Below are 23,254 nucleotides of genomic sequence, written 5' to 3' on the forward strand. Positions count from 1 at the left end.
ACGCTTTTGATCTGTTCAGTTTATTTGGAAGGAAGTGGGAGCAAATACTGCACGCTGGCATCAGGACCATGCAGGAGTGCTTCTAGTGCATCATGAAGGTTGAGAAGAAGTAAGGGATTTTATTCTACATCTCTTCTCTCTCCCTCTCTCACACACACACACACACACACACACACACACTTGAGCCAGGACATAAACGGCTTAGGAGATCAGAGTTAGTGTCTAAAGCTGCCACTGAACTCATTAGCTTACAAAACAGGTGCTTTTTTTTTTTTTGTCCTTTCAGGTTAGAATGATAACATTTAGGTAAATAAATTAATTATGAATTTATTAAATAGAATTATTTTCGTGGCATTTTCATGGTATCGGCCTGATACGGAGAGCGCGTTACAATATAAATAGCTATAATTTATCAAAAAGGTCCAGATGTTGTGCGACGTAAGTTGATTTAAATGTCGTTAACAATGACTCGGTGCCTTTTGGCGACCAAAAACGAAACCAAGGTACCAAACAGGAGTTCAGAGAACACTCTCTCTCTCTCTCACACACACACACACACACACACACTCTAATATAGCGAATCAAAGTTAAATTAAAAGGTACAGCTGGAGCAGAAATAAAATGTACACCTTATCCCGCTTACCCCAGATGTACTCAAACAGCCAAAATATGTTTTGTGGCCACTATAAAGGTCACTGATCACTTTGAATGCGATCGAGGTAAGAGGAACACTGTGGAGATTTTATTTTTGGCTCAACATGTCCTTTAAGTAACAGAACTGAACAGTGAGTGGTGGCTGTAGTCCCACGTTTCCTACCATGTTTCACATTTACGGTGTTTAGCTGCTATTTCAGTCATAGAGTTAGAATAAAGGTAGCACTGATACTGTTAAAGCATTAGCTATGCGTGGACATTCCTGCTGTACTGCACACTTCAGAGTTTTCCTGCACTAACCCGCTCACGAAAGGTGTTTAAAATAAGCTGACGAGGTGAGTCGGGTGTGTTCGCAGAGGGGGGCGGGGATGTCTCAGCTACTTGGGGACACGCTCATCTAAACATTGGCTTTAGCACACATCGGCATTTAGCATGCTTGGAATGTCTCAAAAGTTGTACAGTACTGCACAGTTTTGTGCATCTTTGCCCAGTTTGTCCTCATACAGGGTGCGTTAGTGCACGAAGACCCACGGTACAAGCAGGACTGAGAAGAACACGGTGAACATCAACGACAACAGCGGTAACAGGAAGAGGTTCCTACGCTAGAAACGTTACTATCAGCGCCTATAGAGCAAGAATTCAGTCTGTATGTCTAGACCGGTGTATCCAAATCCTGCTCCTGCGTTTCTAAACCATACAGTGCATGAGCGGTTTCGGTACTGATGTATCGAAAGGGGTCTTAGTAATGACTTCATGTATTGGGAGGGGTTTAGTTAAGAATGAATCAAAGGGGTTTTAGTAATGAAATAATACACTGAAAGGGGTTTCGGTAATAATGAGGTTTTGAAAGAGGTTTCAGTACTGATGCGTTTTATTGAAAGGGGTTTCAGTATTGATAATATATTGAAAGCGGTTTCAGTACTGACGTAACATACTGAAAGGGGTTTCAGTACTGACATATTTTATTAAAAGGGGTTTCAGTACTGACGTATTTTATTAAAAGAAGTTTCAGTACTGACGTATTTTATTAAAAGGGGTTTCAGTACTGACGTAACATACTGAAAAAAGATTCAGTACTGACATATTTTATTAAAAGGGGTTTCAGTACTGACGTATTTTATTAAAAGGGGTTTCAGTACTGACGTATTTTATTAAAAGGGGTTTCAGTACTGACGTAACATACTGAAAGAAGTTTCAGTACTGGCGTATTTTATTAAAAGGGGTTTCAGTCCTGGCGTATTTTATTAAAAGAAGTTTCAGTACTGATGTAACATACTGAAAGGGGTTTCAGTCCTGACATATTTTATTAAAAGGGGTTTCAGTACTGACGTATTTTATTAAAAGAAGTTTCAGTACTGACATTTTATTAAAAGGGGTTTCAGTACTGACGTATTTTATTAAAAGAAGTTTCAGTACTGACGTATTTTATTAAAAGGGGTTTCAGTACTGACGTATTTTATTAAAAGAAGTTTCAGTACTGACGTATTTTATTAAAAGGGGTTTCAGTACTGACGTATTTTATTAAAAGGGGTTTCAGTACTGACGTATTTTATTAAAAGAAGTTTCAGTACTGACGTATTTTATTAAAAGGGGTTTCAGTACTGACGTAACATACTGAAAGGGGTTTCAGTACTGACGTATTTTATTAAAAGGGGTTTCAGTACTGATGTAACATACTGAAAGGGGTTTCAGTACTGGCGTATTTTATTAAAAGGGGTTTCAGTCCTGGCGTATTTTATTAAAAGAAGTTTCAGTACTGATGTAACATACTGAAAGGGGTTTCAGTCCTGACATATTTTATTAAAAGGGGTTTCAGTCCTGGCGTATTTTATTAAAAGGGGTTTCAGTACTGACAGTACTGACGTATTTTATTAAAAGGGGTTTCGGTACTGACGTAACATACTGAAAAAAGATTCAGTGCTGACGTATTTTATTAAAAGGGGTTTCGGTACTGGCGTAATATACTGAAAGGGGTTTCAGTACTGACGTATTTTATTAAAAGGGGTTTCGGTACTGACGTAACATACTGAAAAAAGATTCAGTGCTGACGTATTTTATTAAAAGGGGTTTCGGTACTGGCGTAATATACTGAAAGAAGATTCAGTACTGACGTATTTTATTAAAAGGGGTTTCGGTACTGACAGTACTGACGTATTTTATTAAAAGGGGTTTCAGTACTGACGTATTTTATTAAAAGGGGTTTCAGTACTGACGTATTTTATTAAAAGGGGTTTCGGTACTGACGTATTTTATTAAAAGGGGTTTCAGTACTGACGTATTTTATTAAAAGGGGTTTCGGTACTGACGTAATATACTGAAAGGGGTTTCAGTACTGACAATGTATTGGGAGGGGTCTTGTTAATGACATCACGAACAGGACGTACTACGTACAGTGCAGTGCCTCCGATTCTAATACGACAGTTTGTTTAAAATGAAATGGACACTTTTTTTTCCCCTTTATGCCAAACATACTTTGTTTTTTGTTTTTTAATAAACACCGCGGAGCACCGCGGTTAACGTAGCTAAGATCAACGGGAGTTCATAGCCACGGCTTTACACTCATGCACGCTGCATGTCTAAAATCATCACGCGTTATGTGCTTCAGTGAATACTGTTCAGGGCAAACGGTAAAACCGTTTACATTTCGGTTTTCACACGTGCGTGTGACTAAAGGAGCAGGATTTGGGGAAAACACGGTGAGCTTAGAAAGCATGCTGACTTCAGCAGCGACGTTAACACTAGTTTGGTACGCAGGTAACTGTAACAGGAACTATAGAGTGCGAGAATCCAGTGATCAGTGTTTCTCAGACCTGTTCCTGTAAGCAGCACGGTGTAGTGCGACTTCCTGCTGGAACACACTCACGAATGCTGCGTTAGAGTTCCTCAGGAAACGCTACAATCTGTGCGTTGCACCAGACAGCCAGGATCTGGAAAACACTGATCTACTGCTTTTATTTTATTTTTTATTTATTTTTATTTTTTTTAAACGTAACACGTCTGAAACTAAGCGTGCACTACTTCCTTATGCAGACTCTTAACAGTGACTACAGTGCGAGTGAGTAAAGGAGCGTCGGAGAGGTGCCGAGGCCCGTTAGGTCCCTTTAGGCGGACTCCATTTCAGTGCTGCGGGGTCGATCGTCTTGCCGCTGCCGCGCTTCGTCTCTTTGGACCTCCACTCGTCGATCAGGTCCTAGAGGTCAGCGCAAGTACGTTAGAGTTTACAGCACTGGAAGAATTTTATTTATTTATTCTTAAAAGGTGGCTTTGATTAAAGGTTACCTGTCTCTTTAAGACCAGGTGCTTTCCTTTCCAGTACTTGAGCATCTGAAGCGACTGCAGCGTGCTGACGATGTCGACGGGATTCACGGCCGTTTCCTGGCTGATCTCTGCTCGGAAGCGGGGAACAGAAAGAAGCGCTCGAGTGCCGGCGTGACGATTTAAAGGTACGATTTAGAAGAAGTTAGCTGAAGATACACGGCCGGTCAAAAGTTTGCGGACACCCGACGGAAACAGTTAAAGACCTTTCGATCCGAAGGGGTGAGATTAAACGTGTGAAATCGGTGCCGTAGGCAGAAATATAACCGTGCCGATGTATACGTTTCATTCATTAGAAAACGTTTTATTTACAAAAAAAATTATACATTTTTAAACGGACGACTCGGAGCGAAATATTCCGAAAAGCAGGCGATAAGAGTCCGGCATCGGTGTGAACTCTTAATACTGTTTAAGAATCATCTCAGGGAAATTCCGCAAGAAAATCACCACCAAGAATACATTTCTGGAATTTCTGGGTGAAAAGGGCGTCGACATTGAACATGATAAAACACTAAATTGTTTCGATTTTTTTTTTTTTTAAATAACAACAGAATTCCCATAGTTCCCTTTGTGTTACTCCAGAATTTTGATGACTTTATTATTATTATTCTATAATGTCGGCGGGGTGGGGGTGAAGAATGAGTGTGTGTAAACTTTTGACTGATAACGTCGATGTTCTGAAATTCAAAAAACAAACCCTCGAAAACACATGCAGGCAAACATACGGACGCTAAAACGCTCGAACGCTAGCACGACAGGCGGAGCTTCTTGTCCGAACACACATGATAGACAGGTGAACAGAGACGACTCGTTCGTTCCCGTCGGATGAATCTTCATACGGTGGCTCGTATTATTTGTTTTGCCGCAAGGAAAACTGACAAATATTGGAGGGAGAAAGAAAGAAAGAAAAAAAAAAAAAAAAAAAAAAAAAAAAAAAAAAGGGTTCTGATTTAAAAATTGCTGACCGCACCTTTAAAGAAATAAAACCGGACCTTTTTCATTAATCTGTGTCTCTGGTGATATTCACCGTGTACACACGTTTTTTAAACCGGTGACGTTTCTACAAATTAAGAGCCACCATTTTAAAGCAGCGATGTGTAACTTTATTATACTTTTTACGTTGTTGTAGATTTATTGAGTCAGTGGAGAACGAGAAAAAAAAGAAAAAAGGTTTAACAACAACTCATCGTTCTTGTGCTGCTGTGAAGTAAAAAAAATAATAATTAAAAGCATGTAAAAGTAAAAACGCTGAACTCGAAATGAAAACAATAGGACTGTGTGTGTGTGTGTGTGTGTGTGTGTGTGTGTGTGTGTGTGTGTTTAACCTTTAATGGAGACCTCTTTGCCCTGGAAGTTATGCAAGTAGCGCAGCAGCACTTCTTTCCAGTAGCTCCTGTAGCTAATGAGACCCAGGTCAGACAGAGGTCGCTCAGGAGAGCCCACTTTCTCCTCCACCTTTGACAGCAAGTAACCTAAACACACACACACACACACACACACACACACACACACACGCAAACAGAGGATGAAACGCCTTACCCAAACACTGACCTCTGTTTCTTCATCACATACTGTGGCACTAAAAAAATCCTCAATACTAATCCACCACCACAGCGGTGTCGTGGGACGCGCTGTAGGGAAATAACCAGCGACGGGGTGGTGTGATGAAGCGGGGTTACTGTTACCACCCCAAAAGCCGATTATTTTCCTCGATATTCTCCAATAACAGCACGGCTGATACCTCACAGGGACGACAGGCCTCTCTTTTAATCCATTTACTCTAACGCTTAATGTTTAAAGAGAGTTCCTGCTCTCGCTTACGTTACAGCAGCTATAAACAGCCGTTGCATCACCAGCCTCCGTTTTCTTTCTCTTTAAAAGTAGTAAGACTCGTCACGTTACCGAGAAACCGCAAAGAAGCGTGAACTCCTCTGTCCCGAAGACGTCTGAAAACGTCAACGTTACATCGTCACCTCTGACCGTGACAAAGCGCTGACGCTGGAGACTCCTTCCTTCAAAAGTTCAAATGAACACATTTCTCCTTGCAGGAAACTTCACCACGTCACGGAGGACACTTCTTTTTTTTTTTTATTCTTCCTTTTTTAAAAAAAAAGAAATTCATCCCTGCGAACGAGCCGTTACTATAGAAACGACGAGGCGTTAAATCAGAACGAGCGCGTTGGTACGAACCTGCGATCGACTCGCAGCTGTGCTTACTGTCGGAATCGGATCCCGATCTGGTGCGTACTCACTGAAGTCGATGAGCATTTTGCCGTAGCCCTGCCTCATGTACTGCGGCATGGTCAGGATGCAGGACACGTTGTAGTTCAGGAACGAGTTCTTCTCCTACGTGCAGTCAAAATGACAACATTTACAACTTAAACCTTCAGTAAAATATATTCAATTATCATCAGTAGTGACGATTTATTGCTTAGCGTTCTCATATTTTTCCTCAAGTCTACCAGATTTAATCATTTATACATTATTCCTCATGTTATGGGACAAAGAGTCAGGCCTTAATGTGACCTTAAATGTTCAAACGCGTGTGTGTGTGTGTGTGTGTGTTTTTAATCGTTTCACGTGTGCGTGGGTCACCTTGGAGAAATACCCGACGAGGTGGCACCCTGTGTTGTCTGCCTCGGTCATCACGTAGAAGAGAAACGGCTCCACGTCGTAATACAGGGTTTTATGGTCCAGGAAGAGCTTGGCGAGGAGACACAGGTTCTGGCAGTAAATCTGTTAATACAACACGTTAATATAATATAACCTCTCACCGTGGTGTTCGGCGTTACTGTACATCTCGGGACGCGTGTGACGAGCGTCCGTTTATTTATTATTCTTTTAATGGCAGCATCGATGGCTATTTTCACGACAAGCGTACGTCAAGGGAAGTAAAATATTTAAGATTCTTCAATTTAATACCAAAACGTTGGGGCGCCGTGTAAAATATAAATAAAAACAAAAAGATACTTAAATCTAAAATACACTTTTTATACTGACCTGTTGCCAATTAACTTAACTAGTGGCAAAATGTTCCTCCAGCGGTTTCTTTTTACCAACACTTCATTTCCCAGCCTTTTGTCGCCCCCCCGTCCCAACTTTTTTGAGATGTGTCGCGGCCATCGAATTAAAAATTACCTTAATGCCCTCATTTTAAACATTTATTATGTTTTCCATGTTCTGTTGGGAATAACGTACGGGGTTGGTGAGATTTACAGATCACTGCGTTCTGTTTTTATTTACGTTTCACTCAGCGTCCCAACTTTTTTGGAAATGGGGTTGTATTTGATTTTTTTTTTTTTTTTTTAAAAAGACATTTATTTTTAGACCTTGTTTTTCTTGCCGTCCACTTCAAAAACCGAGATGGCGCCTTTCCTGTAGATCTCGTCTCCGGGTGGATGCTTCCACACACACTTCGCCTGCGAGAGACAAAGACGTGCGAGTGTGCGTGCGAGTGTGCGTGTTCATAACGTTGAATATTTTTATTACATCAGCACATCTTGTGTATTTACAACTAGTAAATAGTAAAATATGTAAGGATGTGAGAGGAATAAACTCATAACACACTCCGTGTTGTGCCGTTACAGGAAATGCATCAACCTTATTCCTCTTACACTTCTGTGATTTTAATTTATTTAAATAAATAAATAAATAAATAAATAAATAAATAAAAAACCTGACAGTTTATACATTTCATTTTATCCATTTATAGTTACGTTAACGTCCATGAAAGATGTTCCTGTTATCACTCATGTTACAGCCGCTATAAACACACACGACGGACTCGGATGTTAAATCCCGAGTGTTTGGGACACATCCTGTGTGTGAGGTCATGCTCATCAGATTAAAAGAATTTTTTTTTTTTTTTTGTACTATAAACGAATAAAGTCGGAGACGGTTACCATGTGACGTCTGAGGATGGTTTGGCTCTTCATGTATTTGAGGCAGAACTCGCACATGTAGAGGCGGCCGAGGCGAGCGTACTCCTCCGGGTACGGCGAGTGGTACCACGTGTCCAGCTCGTAACAGCCGAACACGATGGCTTTGATCATGTTGCTGCCCTCCGTCACCTGATCCTGGAGACGCAGTTTCTCCTGGAGAGAGACGGACGAGGAGCATGCTCAGAACAGGACAAAGTAAAGGATGGAGGGGAAAAGAGACACTGAGAGACAGACAGCGGGGGAGGGGCGGGGCAAGGGGATTGGGACAGAGCAAGAAAAAAAGGGGGGGGGGTAATAAAAAAAGAAAAAAAAGAACAGGAAAAAGTGATGAGAGAAAGAGAGTGGGGGAGAAAGCAAGAATTAACATGGGTTTTTTGAGAGAGAGAGAGAGAGAGAGAGAGAGAGAGAGAGAGAGAGAGAGAGAGAGACTAGGAGAAGAAGGGACTCCGGTAGGTCATGCCGTAACGCCGGGCTGCTCTGAGCCTCACAGGAAACAAAGGAAGACAAAAAAAACAAGGGATAAAAGGTGATGAGTTTTCTCTCTTACAAGATCCTCCGAGGCACGTGCCTGCGCTTTTCTAAACAGCTCCAGGTCATAATCACTCGTAATGTTCTCCAACAGCGGCTCATGGTTACAGCTGGGGCTCTGTGTGTCCTCCTGCAACGAGGGGGGAGGCAATGGGGGAAGAGAGAGAGAAAGAGAGAGAGACATGAAAAGCTAGCATTAATATGGGTTGAAGAGGAAGATAGAAACTTACAAAGAGGAAGAGAGAGAGAAGAAATAAAAAGGAAAAAGATGGGAAAAGCAAGAATTAATACACAGCAGTGCTTGAAAGTTTGTGACCCCTTTAGAACTTTCTAGAGTTCTGCATCAACGTGACCTAAAGCGTCATCAGATTTTCACACAAGTCCTAAAAGTAGATAAAGAGATCCCTATTAAACACATGAGATGAGAAGATTATACTGGGTCTTTATTTATGAGGAAAATGGTCCAATATTCCATATCTGAGTGGGTAAAAGTATGTGAAGGTTTGTTTTCAGTACGTGGTGTGACCCCCTTGTGCAGTAATAACTGCAGATAAACGTTCGGGGTGACTGTTGATCGGTCCTGCACATCGGCTCGGAGGAGTCTCATCCCGTTCCTCGGTACAGAACGGCTTCGACTCTGGGATGTTGGTGGGCTTCCTCACATGAACTGCGTGCTTCAGGTTCTTCCACAACATCTCTACTGGATTACGGTCAGAACTTCCAAAACATTCGCTTTATTCTTCTTGAACCGCTCTTTCTCTTGGGATTCAGTTCAATTCAGAATTCATTGTTCCATGCAGCAAAACAGCCCCAAACCATGACACTACCCCCACCGTGTTTCACAGATGTGATACGGTTCATATGCTGGAGTGCAGTGTTTTCCTTCCTCCAAACAGAACGCTTCTCATTTAAACCAAAATGTTCTATTTTGGTCTCATCCATCCACGAAACGTTTTTCCTTCCATTAGCCTTCTGGCTTGTCCACGTGATCTTTAGAATACTGCAGAAGGGTCTTTTTGGACAGCGGTGGTTCTCTCCTCGCGACCCTGCCATGCACACCGTTGTTGTTCAGAGTTCTCCTGATGATGGACTCCTGAACATTTTCTAATGTTAATGTGTGAGAGGACTTTAGTTGTTCAGAAGTTACCCCGAATTCCTCAGTGACCTCGTGGACTATTACACGTCTTGCTCTTGGAGAGATCTTCGTTGGTCTCCACTCCTGTGGAGGGGAACAGTGGTCTTAAATTCCCTCCATTTGTACACAATCTGTCTGACTGTAGCTCGGTGGAGTCCAAACTCTTCAGAGAGGACTCTGTGACCTTTTCCAACCTGATGAACATCAACAACTCTTCCCTGAGGTCCTCAGAAGTCTCCTTCGTCCGTGCCATGATACACTCCCACAAACACGTGTTGTGAAGATCAAACTTTAATAGATCTGTTCTGTTCTTTAAATAAAACAGATCGCTCGCTCACTCGCATCTAATCATCATCATCCCACTGACCGAAAACACCCGACTCTAATCTCACCTTCAGGTTAAACTGATAATCCTGGAGGTGCACATACTTTTACCCCTCACAGATATGTAATATCGGATCATTTCCCTGCTTTGTGTAAAAATCTGATGATGTCGTAGATCATATTTATGCAGAAAATTCTATAAATAACTTTCAAGCACCGCTGTAGAAAGAAAGAAAGAGGCTTAAAGAGGAAGAGAGAGAGAGAGAGAGAGAGAGAGACGGCTCACTGTGTCTTTGTCTTTCTGTTCCTTGACTGCAGGGGAGTTTCTTTTCCTCCTCATCTCCGTCACTTTCTCTTTGTACCGCATCTGACAGAAATGAAACCAAATCAGGAAAGAAGAAAAAAAATAAATAATAATCAGGCTTCGGCTCCGACGCTAAACTGGTGGCTATGAGCATCCATTACTGCGTCTCGGCATGTGCGTTTATCCTTTCTCTTTACACCTTTAATGTGAATAAGTGTTGTTCGTTAGTTTGTCGCCATGGTTACCTGATGGCGTGTGGAGTGTCGGTTCTCGTCCTGGCTATGAGACAGCGTCCTCTCCTCCGCAGGTTTATCCCGAGAGCTCGCCTTCACCTGCGACGGAGCAGCACAACTGATTATTACACCGCTCCGCTTCTTCCACACGCACACTGAACACCACCGGGCTGAGCATAAGTATTGGCACCTTGCACTCGTCGGCTGATAGGTTGTGATAAAGTGGGCAGCCGGAGATGGAGAAGTGTCTCTCGTGCTTTCCAGTCAAATGGCCTGAGGGGAAACAGAACAGAGAAGCTGGTGAATCAAAGTAAAAATACTTTTAGAAAGCAGTCTTGAGGAACTGGTGTATGGATCTTCAATAAGGGACATGTTCTAATTAAACAACGATCGATACATGTAACATTTCAGAAAGAAATTGACAAAAAAAAAAATGACAGAGGAATAAGGAGACTGGGGAAAAAGCAGGATATGGTTAATACTGGTTGTGGGGGGAGAGAGAGAGAGAGAGAGAGAGAGAGAGAGGAAGAAATAAAAAGTTAGAAAAGAAAGAAAAAAAAATTAGAGGAAGCGAGCAAGAGTTAATATGGGTTGAAGAGAGAAGGAAGGAAGGAAAAGAAAGCAAAGATGGAAGGAAGGAAAGCAAGGAAGGAAAAAAAGAAAATGACAGGAAGAGAGACTGGGAAAGCATGAGTTAATATGGGTGGACGAGAGAGAAGGAAGAGAAAGAAAGGACAGAGAGGACGTGGGAGACTGGGGAAAAGCAAGAGTTAATGTGGGTTGGGAAGGGAGGGAGAGAGTCAAAGAAGGAAAGAGAAAAGAAATAAGGGCGAAGGTGTGAGGGTGTAGGTAAAGGTGCGAGGGTGAAGGTGTTGTGTACCGAGCGAATTACAGCCCGGCGTCGGACACTTCATGTTGAAATTGTAGCTCTCGTGGAAGCGGCGGCGTTTGGGCCGATGGGCGTGGCCTGACTCTTTGATTGACAGCTCTTTAGCCAGCCTCTCGTCCTGGGAGGCGTTGGGGCTGGAGACGTCAGACTCGGAGGAGCGCGGCAGGCCTGTTGGAGTGCGGGGAGGAGATTCGTCCTGCTTCACATCCGACACTGGAGAGAGAGAGAGAGAGAGAGAGAGAGAGAGAGAGAGAGAGAGAGAGAGAGAGAAAACACACAGCACTGTGAGAGAGCACCGTATTTACTCACCTTAAGTAAAATATACACAGTACACAGATTTATTTTTAACTTAACTGTTTGCCCCGCAGATTTTATTTTAGAAATTTGTTTCAAGTTTTTAATAAACATTAAATGCGTCATGAAAAAGATGGAAAACAGAAAATATCATGAGTTCAGAGTTAAAATGGTTAAATGTCTCGGCTCGTTTATATTATATATATACACACACACACACTTTTATATTTTTTTAAATATTATATATACACTTTTTCTTAATTTCAGTCATTTCTGGACGTAAACTCCAGACTTCCACAGACTTTTCCAGATGTGCACAAGATCCCTTACATGGGATGTGGACAGGACTGGAAACAGCAGGATTCGTGATATGATCTAAACATCCACCTACACTAACGATAAATAAATACATTTTTAGCATCACGGATCCGCCGAGAGGTTTTCAAAAGGTGAAATGAAACGTTTGGACATTTCATCATGTTCACGATTATCTCTGCCGGAGAGTAAAAAAAAAAAAAAGGTACATTATTTATACCAGATGTTTAAAATCATACAGACGTCTAATTAGAAAAAAATCCTGCACATCATATTAAGTGAAATCTTTCACCGTGTAAAGAAACGACTCCCGACGGACCGGTGGATTATTAGAGAATAATGAACAGAATTACTGAGAGAGAGAGATCACAGTTTTTTCTTCATTTTATGCCGATAATATAACAACTGAACAAATAAATATTAATAAGCGCGCTCGATCACAGGGTTTTTACCTTTTTTTTTTGTTATTATTGCAGAAAATACAACAAATCAAATGAATAAATATCTATACCTGTTCACCCACTCTTCTGTCTCATTACTGCAATCACACGTGCTCGCTCTCTCTCGCGCTCTCTCACTCTCTCTCCCGTGCGCTCGCTCTATCACGCTCTCCCTCGCTCGCTCTATCACGCTCTCCCTCGCTCCAATAACGACATATCAATGGCTCAAGCCTCCACTTCGCCTCGTGGCCACATTACCAGCTCGGGTGCGCCTCGTTTTTGCAACAATTTAACCCCCCGTTGTCAATTATTACCTACTTATTCCTGGAAAATCGAAATTTTGTGTCATTTTGTTTGCTGTTAAATGTGCGTGGGCTAACTTTTCCGTCATCTCGGTTAACTCGGCCGAGCGGTACGGAACCGTGATGCGGTCAGGGCCTGGTCGGAAATACTTTAGCTCTGCGTTTTGCTGAAAAGAAAAAAAGTTACAATAGCTCGCCTCAGAACGTCCGTCAGCCAATCAGAACGGAGGATTCAACGGCGCTGTGGTATAAATGGAAATGAATCGGCCAGCGTTTCCGGTAACGGTGTCAAAAACGTAAAGGTTCGTTACTGAAGCGCAGGAACCTGAGGGATAAACACAGTCTCACTGCTGTATATTCAACATCAAAGGAGATGAGGGACGGCCTGAAAGAAGGAAGAAAACAGATTTCAACCAACTTTCTTAAACCTTGGTTGTTCGTATAACCGTTTTGTTCAATTACACGTTTTTAATGACTAAAGAACGACATGTCGTACTTTTATCCGTTTACAGTTGCATTTAACTCTGTGGAACACTCCTGGAACAAGTCAGCTCCTGGTATCGCTTGTTACAGCAGCTATAAACAGTCGTTCCCTCAGCAACCGCTCTTGTCCTCTTTCTCGAAGTCAATCCTTCCGTACAGGATTCCACAGAGCTGTTTTCGTCATCGCCGACGCCCAAAACACTTCTTCAAAATTTGGCAAGATCGCGACGGCTTTAATCGTCTTTCGATTTGTGACGTTTGTCGGTAAACGAGACGTTTTAGCACTGCTCGCGTTACAGAGTAAACACAAAGCGCAAAAAAAACCTCCTCTGTCACGATGTTACAGCTTTAGCTCTGACACTGGAGACTCCTTCCATACAATCAGTGATAACACACTACTTCTTATTATTATTATTATTATTATTATTATTATAAAGTTTACCATAAATAAGGGATTTATTCCGAGTCAAATGAAACAAGAAATTTCTTAAATTCTAGAAATGTTAAATATTTGAAATAGAAATTTACGTTAGAATTTACGGAAACAGCAAAAAAAAAATTTCTAGTGTCTTTTAAGCTTATTAGCGTCTTTAAACTGATGTTTACTAGCATAGGGATTTGTTTAACGAGGAATTAAAGCAGATTAAGGTATTAATTACATTAACGTTAATCTTTAGAGAGGAACGTTTGACGAATGCTGTACGTGTAAATTGTGATAACACACACACACAAAAAAAAAGAAGAAATGAAGACTAATGGAGCTGAGTGGGAGTGATGGATGGAGTGGCTGATGGATGGATGGATGGATGGATGGATGAGGGATCAGAGTGAAGTATCTCGGCTCTGTGTTTCTCCTCCTACCCCGGTCTGAAACCTCGCTGTGATGTTCGCTCTCCGGGTGGTTCTGGCGCAGAGGGTATTTTTTGGGCGTGGCCGGCTCCTCCTGCCGCTGGCTACGGGTCACACGGCGCGCTGAAAAATCCACCACCTCGGCTGAAGCCGGAAAAAAACAAAGGAATAAAAACGTACACAGAAAGGAAATGGAGGGAGGGAAAGTGCAAAGCTGCCGACCTGACCGAAATACTGCACACCAAATCATCGTTACTCACCTCCACTGTCCAACACCTTATTTATTCACCCTATAATCCATAAACTACAATCCGATAACTGAGCTGAGAATGCAAGGAGAAAATATGCCATTCTGTCAATTTCACCTCCTCCTCGCGTACAAACAATAACTTTTATTTATACCCCAATAAATAGGAGTCTGAATGAGTGCAAAAAAAATTTTTTTAAATAAAGTGCACTGTTACTAAAAAGTGTCTTTTTTATTTATTTATATATTTAAATAAAAGCTTCGATGAGGTAAACAGATTACATGACTCTGTGGGTTTGTCTCTATTTCTTAGCACCAGGCAGCTTAAAGTACATGTCGAGCGTTTATGCAACACATCTAATTTGTACATTACTGGTTGTGTTAAATAAAGCGCAATTCTCAAACCACCCACAAGATGCCGCCATTTATCGGTGGAGCCGATATTATAAAACCGATATCCGATTATGGAAAAGTGCTTAAATATCAGGAAAAATTATCCGTAAAACCAATTATCGGTCGAGTTCTCATTGAAAGTGAAGAGAAAAGAGCCGTGTTCTGCTCAGATATACGGTCAGATTTAAACTAAATCCAATCTTACTTTAGATTTAAAGCTTTTATTGGTTTAATGATCATCAACGCATGTAAATAACAATTTCCCTCGATTCAATGTTTCCTTCCTTCCATTATTCCTTCCTAGTTTCCCCTCCTTCATGCGTTCTTATCTTCCGCATTTCTCCTCCCTCCTTTCTTCCTAGTTTCCCCTCCTTCCTTCCTAGTTTCCCCTCCTTCCTGCATTCCTTCTTTCCCTCCTATATGCCTTCTTATCTTCCTAGTTTCCCTCCTAGTTTCCTTTCTTACTTTTCCATTTAATTCGTTCCCAGTTTCCCTCCTTCCTTTCTTGCTTCATCCCACCCTCCCTAGTGTCCGCTCATTTGTCCCTTCTTACTTTCCCTTTTATGTTCCTTCCTAGTTTCCTTCTTTCCGTTCTGGGGCACTACGGCTGCCGTCACATCATCCAGGTGGATGCTACACACCAGTGGGGGCGGTTGAGGAGACCCCTCCCCCCCTCCCCCATAAAGTGTTTTGAGTGTCTAGAAAAGCGCTATATAAATGTACGGAATTATTATTATTACTATCCTAGTGTCCATCACACTGAGTGGTGTGAATATGGCAGGCACTGGAATAAAACACTTTAATGGCTCCAATTAAAACACACACACACACACACACACACACACACACACACACACACACACACACACCTGTACACGTTTGATTAGCGGATCTAATACAAGTTTGGCTGGACGGAGTGGGCGGAGCCCGTACGTGAATTTCCTGTGCCCTGATTGACGCAGGTAAAGTACCTTGAGAGCTCTGGCTGAGTCGGAGCGAGGAGCGTGTGAGGCGAGTGGTCTTCACCGCGTGACCGTCGCTCTCCGAGCTGTCTGTGTGTTCGGCGGAGAAATCCGAATCCTCCGTGCCGTCAGAGCTGCTGCAGGCTGTCCTCTGAAACAAACAAAACACCGGTGTGTGTGTGTGTGCATTAAACACAGCTGCTCTAACACACAGATATCTACTTAAAATATCAGATAAATACATTTTCCCGTCAGACCTGCAGAAATGATTTCGCTATGATCTACAGCTCAAGGGGAACCTCTTAATTTAGCTAATACTTTTTAAAAAAGTGTAATAATTGAAGCTGTACATACAGTTTCGTTTGTATCCCCCATGGGTTTTGAATGGAAAAGCAAAGGATTTATTTACACACACACACAAAAAAAACTGACTTCGACAAAACAAAATGTCGGTGTGTCGTAACAAGACGTAGAGTAAAAACCAAGAGAAAATAAACAAAAGAATACTAAAGAAATATGGAAAAGGACCTGGAAATGATTAGAGAGCATTTATATCACATTACACAAGAAAGATGGACAAATTTAAAGCTCTATTTAAATTTTTAAACAGTTCATGATGTGTTTATTAATATGTAAACAGACACTAGTTACAGTTTATCATCCTGTGATTGAGTTTGTACCTTAGTTCTTCTCCTCACATCCCCACACCGCATATACGCATCCTTTTAAAGAGTACACAACATGGCATAATTATTCGCACCCTGTTAAAGAAAAGTATTCTTTTCTTTTCTTTTTTTTTTTTTTTAATTAAACAGCTTTGTTTTTCTTCTTGAACAGCCAGCTCTCTCACCACTCCGGCTGTGTGTTTTCATTCAGCTTCGCTGCACGAGCTAGAAACGCTGCTGTCTGGCCTGCACAACTCACCTTTCGTCGAGGCATAACGGCGCACAAAGCTTCTGTTTTCTGCTAAATATTACACTGAAAACTCGCCTAGTGCACGCCTGATATTTAACACCAACACTGCCTTAATATCTGCGTTTTTATTAGACTCAGAAACGTTATCTGCGTTGCTATGTGTACGCTTTGCTACACGATTTCCGGTTCGAAATTACAACATAAAAGCCGCGCGCGCTCAGCAGGGCGAGCAACTTCCGGCTCTTTCCAGTGAGTCAGTTCAAGTGACTCAGCTCACGATCAAGACTCGACTGATTCGGCTCCGTGCCGAAGTTTTGTCTTTGTCTATGTATTGCTTAAATTGTTCTATGGAACCTTACTCTACTCACCGATTAATAAACATTGCATTGTGCTTGTCATGAAATTTCCAGCAGAACGGCGTTTTACGGCTCTTTAGACGTGCGAGTCGGCTCCCAAAGTTCACCTAACATAAGAGCCAGCTTATAGAGTCGGCTCCTTCGGCAAAGACATTTTTTTCCTACAGAATTTTCTTACGCCTGCAGTCCGCTCAGATATTCCTCTGATAGCTTCACTTTTCTGCAGCGTATTTTCATGCAACGGCCTATACTTTTTTACATCGCATTACATTGCTAAACTAGGTAACTATCTCGCCACAGACAGCAGCACCGTAAGAATACCCGGATGAGGCAGCAGCATTTGATTCGTCCAAACGACTTTCATGTTGTTCTCGAGGGTATGCGCAACATAAAATCTCTCACGTATTTCTTCTTCTTTTTTAAGAAAACATATATATATATATATATTTAGATATATAGAAGTTAATCCGCACGGATTAAAGTAAACATATACATTCAATTACAATTCTTTTTTTTTTTCCCAGGAATAGACCGAAGCTTCCGGTAATGACGTATCCATCTCTGCGTACGACCGCTCGTGCGCGGTTACGTCCCACTATAAAACCATGGGCTGTCGCTCAGCGCGTTCTCTTTCAATCGGACCAGAGACGGGATGGTGAGCGTTGTCTTTTATCGCGGCTCAGGCAATCTTAATTAAATCCTCACCAGCTCCCCCCACCCCTTTCTTCTTATATTTGTTCTTATATTAGACGAATATTATAGCGTTAGATTAATGTATTAATAATGTGTAGCTCGTGCTCTGGTAGTGTGGCTGCGTGCTGATATAAAATGGCGGCTGCTCGCTAAGCGTGGTGGTTTAATAGAACAACTTTGTTCTTATTTTTCACGGACCTATCTTAAATATGGCGCGTTTTCGTATTTTGTTTGGCAACGTCTCAGCGTTAATCTGCGTAAAAGCAAAATTGGTAAAAAAAAAAAAAACAAATGAAAAAACGGATTGTGTGGTAGGCCGCATCCCAAATCCCTTTCGCCTCTGCGTATTAGTGCACTTAATTTAGAGTCACGTGTGTTGCTTTACTCCCTGCCTAGTGCACTACGTCTTAAATAAAGAGCCGTTTGGAGTTGGTCCTTAACGAGGCCTATTTTAAGACAAACTGGATACCTAATAATATGCATGAAATTTAAGTTGCCTTCTTATGGAGTTACTTAAGTAAATAGTGACTTAAAATGACCCCCCAACGTATGAACACGTTTTGTTTATAAGTTAAGTCTATAACGTGGTTGAGTGTGCTAGCTGAAGCTAGGTTTGAATACGGCCATGTGCGTGCACTCATCCTGAGATTGTGTTTATTGCTCAAAAAGTTGGAACTTGCTCACTGTAGGTGTATAAATGAGTCAAGAACTCTGTTCTTGTGTATATTTAGATTAGATGTCTATCTAATATAACAAACAAACTAATGCAGGGGCTTTTTTGGTGAATAGTGTATTGTTTAATGGCTGTAATGGAGTTAATTGAACTGTTTTTGTTTGAATAAACTTAACTGTAGCAATTTTGGTTTTCTTTTTCAGTCTCACCGTAAGTTTTCGGCTCCCCGCCACGGGTCTCTGGGCTTCCTACCTCGCAAGAGGAGCCGCAGGCACCGTGGTAAGGTGAAGAGCTTCCCCAAAGATGACCCAACCAAACCCGTCCACCTCACAGCTTTCCTGGGCTACAAAGCTGGCATGACCCACATTGTCCGTGAAGTCGACAGACCCGGCTCTAGTGAGTGCACGTTCTACCCCTCCCTTTTTTTTTTTTCTTTTTCCCCTTGTCTCATTTGTTGAATAAGTGGCGGCCGTGATGAGCCTCTCGACGGGCGGACATATTTGGGCCTCAAGCCCTTGCTGAATGTCGAGTACTGAGCCTGGTCGTTTTAGAAATCGTGCTTCTGCTGTTCAAAAGGCGGAGTCCGGTTCTGACCATTTCGAAATCTCTTCCAGAGGTGAACAAAAAGGAAGTGGTAGAAGCGGTCACCATTGTCGAGACTCCTCCCATGATGGTCGTAGGAATTGTGGGATACGTCGAGACTCCCCGTGGTCTGCGGTCCTTCAAGACCGTCTTCGCCGAGCACATCAGTGATGAGTGCAGACGCCGCTTCTACAAAAACTGGTGAGTCCCCTTTGGAGAAATGTGCGTCTATATACGTGAGTGTAGTGGTTAGTCCATGTGTGTTGGAGCTTTACGAGTCAGTCTAATGTGTCCGGCGTGTCGCAGCTCCGCTCAGGTGCCTCGTGCCCTGATGAGCTACAGGCTCCTCTGGCCGGCGGAAAGAGCTCCTTAGAAGCCGAGCCATGAGCCGAAAGCACCGCTCGAGCCGTCAGTTGCCCTGCTATGCACTGCACGGGCTACCGGCTCTGCCCAGCCTCCTTCCTCTGGCCCTGTGTGGGTTACGAAGGGACTGTGTGCCAACCTTGTGCTTCTCTGCGTGTTCTTGTGGCGCGCTTTCAGGTACAAATCCAAGAAGAAGGCTTTCACCAAGTACAGCAAGAAGTGGCAGGATGATGAGGGCAAGAAACAGCTGGAGAAGGACTTTTCATCTATGAAGAAGTACTGCAAGGTCATTCGCATCATCGCGCACACGCAGGTGAGTGCTCATGTGACTTGCTTCGTTAAATGTCGAATACGAATTTAATTAAACCGGGATGGGAACACTTAATCCCGAAAGGTGTTAACGTGCCTCTCCTCCCCTTTTCAGATGCGCCTGCTGCCCCTGAGGCAGAAGAAGTCCCATCTGATGGAGATCCAGCTGAACGGTGGCACCATCTCCGAGAAGGTGGACTGGGCCCGGGAGAAACTGGAACAGGCTGTTCCCATCAACAATGTGTTCAGCCAGGACGAGATGATCGACGTCATTGGTGTCACCAAGGGTCATGGCTACAAGGGTGAGTGATTTTTTTTTATTCTTAATTGTGTGAATCCAGGTGGTTGTGTGGTGATGAGAACACGGATCTAGCGCCAGGCATGGCGTCCGAAAGGCATGAGGAAACTTTTCCATGCTGCCTTCCTTCTGACAGCACACCATATTACTATTCACGTCGATGCTAAATGACATTTATACGGGAAACGTAAAACGCTCATCAACTGTTCTTCGTTTGTAGGCGTGACCAGCCGTTGGCACACGAAGAAGCTGCCCCGTAAGACCCATCGCGGTCTGCGCAAGGTGGCGTGTATCGGAGCCTGGCATCCTGCCCGTGTGGCCTTCAGCGTGGCACGTGCCGGTCAGAAGGGCTACCATCACCGCACGGAGGTCAACAAGAAGGTAAACATCTCGATCTTTACCGCTCTGCTACGAAATATCGATCCCAATAACAATAGAGACGTGCTGAAACAAGTCCCGTGTCTTCTTTCCTGCTTCTAGATCTACAAGATTGGACAGGGCTACCACACCAAGGACGGCAAAGTGATCAAGAACAACGCCTCCACCGATTACGATCTGTCCAACAAGAGCATCAACCCTCTGGTAAGATTGGAGATTATGCTCTAGATTAGATTTATCAAAGAGATTAGTACGTGGTGGTAAAGTCGCACGAATTCGAGCTCTCGTAGATGGCGTGGGATTGTTATTGAAACACAATGTTGTGCTAGGGCTGCTTGATTATTGCAAAAAAAAAAAATCAATCATTATTTGTTACTTTTGATCACGGTTACTCATTGATTTTTAGAGACGTGTGTTTATTTAACTTACTAAACTCAACAGTGGATTTTCTTGAATATAATTCAACTAAAAAATACATAAGTAAATGCACTTTTATATATAGTTAAATGTAAAAATAAATTGGATCACTATGCCTCTACGTGTACTTTCCCTATCGCATTGCCCGAAATCACTTTAAACTTCCTTCGCCAATGACGATCTGTCTCCTGGTTTAGATCAGCCTGTAGTGTCTCACTGGACATGAGTGTATTGACACCCGCTGTCATGACTCTAGGTGACATGAGCTTTCCAGTGATGCCAACCCTTATTTCTTTTTGTTCCACATCGGACTCCTTGACACCAAATTGTTTCCAAACCGATGAAATGGTCTTATCTTGTGTACCAAAGGCTCTGTCATCTTGTCTCATGCCACAGCCTGGCATACAGCAAGGTTGGCCTTTTAGCGAGGGGTTGTAAAATATATATATATACATTATATACACACACACGACCAAATGGGAGTGCTGTACAATTGTTCTCATTCCCTCATCATCGGAGGCCTTAATAGGAACTGAAATAGATTTGATTAATCGCACAGCCCTATAGTGTACATCTAGTACATTTTAGGAAATGGTCCCTGCTGAGCACCAGGACTGGAAGCAAATGCTAAACTCTATTACTCCACTAGGGGGTGCTAATGTGTCATTAATGAAGTTGTAGGAATAAACATTGTGTTCCTTATATAAGGTGCTGAATTTTCTCGCTCGCTCTCTCTCTAGGGTGGTTTCGTCCACTATGGCGAGGTGACCAACGACTTCCTGATGCTGAAGGGGTGTGTCGTTGGAACCAAGAAGAGGGTGCTGACCCTGCGCAAGTCCCTGCTGGTGCAGACGAGCCGTCGCGCTCTGGAGAGGATCGACCTGAAGTTCATCGACACCACGTCCAAATTCGGTCACGGACGTTTCCAGACCGTGGACGAGAAGAAGGCCTTCATGGTGAGTTTTTCTCCCGGGTGGCGGTTTGTGCCGAAGCCGTGCACTGTTCGTAACCTGTTTCAGTTCTGCAGTCTGAAATCCGGGTTCCATTCCAGTGCTAGAGGAACGTTCGGTAAGGCAGGGGAGTGCGGCTCGTCTGTGCATAACTCCCTGTTCACTCACTGACGACAGATTTATTCAGATTTAATACAACTATTACTGCAGTTGTGTACGTATTCATTAAACTCGAAACGGATTGCTCTGGAGGCTAGGAAATGCATTTAGCTCGGCATGTTGACTCAACATGACTTAACGGGTTATTTTCCTCCTTTCCTACAGGGTCCGCTCAAGAAAGACCGCATCGCCAAGGAAGAGTCGGCCTGAGCGATATGCTGCCCTGCTCTGTGTGTGGATTCATGAAGTGTCGTGTAGCACTGCAGAGATGTTTAATAATAAAAAGGAACAAAAACATTTTTCATGTCTTATTATTCTTAACTTGCACTACATGAAGTTGGTTTTCACTTTTATGGCATTTGGCAGACGCCCTTATCCAGAGCGACTTACATGTATCCCATTTATACTTGAGGGTTAAGGGCCGTGCTCAAGCGCCCGACAGTGGTAGCTTGGCAGTGGTGGGGCTTGACCTTCTGATCAGTAACCCAGAACCTTTAACCTCCGTGCCACCACTGGTTTTGTGCATAATGAAGACTTGCTTTTTATGGGGCTTTTTTATTATTTTTTATTTTTAGCTGTTTAGCACAAAGAACACCCAAGCCTTACCCTATTGGTCAGGAACTACAGAACGAAAGAATTGTGGGACACCCTCTAGTATGGAGAACAGAGCATGGGTTCTTGTACATTTTATTCTTTGGTGTGTGGAATTTACGGCACTCATTTGATTGTGCTTGGTTAATAGGTAACCGGTCCCATGTATTTGGTGCGTCTTGTAATAAAGGATCCAGTACAAGTATCCAGTCAAAAGGAAAACGGGTTCAATATTGTGTTTAATGCCAACGAGTGTCCCAAAAGCTGTAAGGTAGCACATGAGAACAATAAACCACATTTTTACTTTTGTAACTTTAATGTATAATTTTTATTTGCTTCACCCTGATAGTCTCTGAATAGGAGTTTTACAAAACCGAAGAGGCAGTGTGGATTTTGTTTATATACATCTATGATTCTGGAAGTTTGGACAGTATGGAAAATGTTAATAAAAAACTGATTTTGTAAAAGTTCTTTAACTTTTTTTTTTAAAAAGTGTAGAGACAAATTGCTTGATCAAATCAACTGCATCTTTTTTTTTTTGGAAGATGAACGTTTATTTTGAAATTGATGCACCGTGTACCAAAATAAGTTAGGACTAATAGTGATGAGAAACGTGAGGCGATCGTCTGATCATGAGTGTATAAGGAGCCTCCAAGAAAGGTCTAGTCCTTCAAGAGCGAGGACTGGTCGAGGCTCGCCGAGCTGCCAACAGGTGCATCAGCGAATAATCCAACACTTTGACAAGAACGTTCCCCAAAGACAAATCGGTAGGATTTTGGGCGTTTCACCTTCTACAGCGCACGATATAATTCGAATATTCAAAGAATCCGGTCAGATCTCGGTGGGTAAAGGGCTAGACTGAAAACCACCTGCGTCTGTAATGGAGATCCGGACATGGGCTCGGGCATACTTTGTTAAAGCTTTGTCAGTCGACACCGTTCGCCGCTGCATCCACAGATGCT

General features: G+C 42.6%; 2 protein-coding genes and 2 non-coding genes across 7 annotated transcripts; 3 read left to right on the top strand and 1 right to left on the bottom strand.

The window, feature by feature from the left end:
• Window positions 1-4: 4 nt before the first annotated feature.
• Window positions 5-16,841, bottom strand: kat7a (K(lysine) acetyltransferase 7a). 4 transcript variants are annotated; one of them, XM_017487044.3, is made up of 16 exons: window positions 16,533-16,841; window positions 16,289-16,330; window positions 15,618-15,759; window positions 14,019-14,150; window positions 11,315-11,536; window positions 10,625-10,707; window positions 10,447-10,533; window positions 10,184-10,264; window positions 8,479-8,568; window positions 7,872-8,063; window positions 7,299-7,388; window positions 6,565-6,705; window positions 6,222-6,315; window positions 5,295-5,441; window positions 3,934-4,040; window positions 5-3,844 (listed from the first exon to the last, which is right to left on the bottom strand). In XM_017487044.3, the coding sequence occupies exons 1-16, from the start codon at window positions 16,545-16,547 to the stop codon at window positions 3,746-3,748; spliced, it is 1,764 nt and encodes a 587-aa protein (XP_017342533.1). In that variant the 5' UTR covers window positions 16,548-16,841; the 3' UTR covers window positions 5-3,745. The 4 variants fall into 4 exon arrangements, with proteins under 4 accessions (XP_017342533.1, XP_017342522.1, XP_017342546.1 ...); XM_017487033.3 differs by having other exon boundaries at window positions 8,458-8,568; XM_017487057.3 differs by lacking the exon at window positions 16,289-16,330 and having other exon boundaries at window positions 8,458-8,568.
• Window positions 16,842-18,448: 1,607 nt separating this feature from the next.
• On the top strand, window positions 18,449-21,995 carry rpl3 (ribosomal protein L3; the record flags this gene model as incomplete). The annotated part of the gene is given in 10 exon segments (NM_001200104.1): window positions 18,449-18,506; window positions 18,508-18,517; window positions 18,520-18,641; window positions 18,860-19,028; window positions 19,368-19,503; window positions 19,615-19,801; window positions 20,018-20,178; window positions 20,278-20,379; window positions 21,333-21,548; window positions 21,867-21,995. Coding segments are annotated over 10 exon segments (1,206 nt in total), but the record flags the coding sequence as incomplete, so codon positions are not given.
• Window positions 19,846-19,937, top strand: LOC124626555 (small nucleolar RNA U83B). The gene has a single exon (XR_006981424.1). It is a non-coding gene; the product is annotated as a small nucleolar RNA U83B (small nucleolar RNA).
• On the top strand, window positions 21,587-21,721 carry LOC124626548 (small nucleolar RNA SNORA54). The gene has a single exon (XR_006981414.1). It is a non-coding gene; the product is annotated as a small nucleolar RNA SNORA54 (small nucleolar RNA).
• Window positions 21,996-23,254: the final 1,259 nt, after the last annotated feature.

This window comes from Ictalurus punctatus, chromosome 2 (genome assembly GCF_001660625.3).
Source record: "Ictalurus punctatus breed USDA103 chromosome 2, Coco_2.0, whole genome shotgun sequence".
Lineage (NCBI taxonomy): Eukaryota > Metazoa > Chordata > Actinopteri > Siluriformes > Ictaluridae > Ictalurus > Ictalurus punctatus.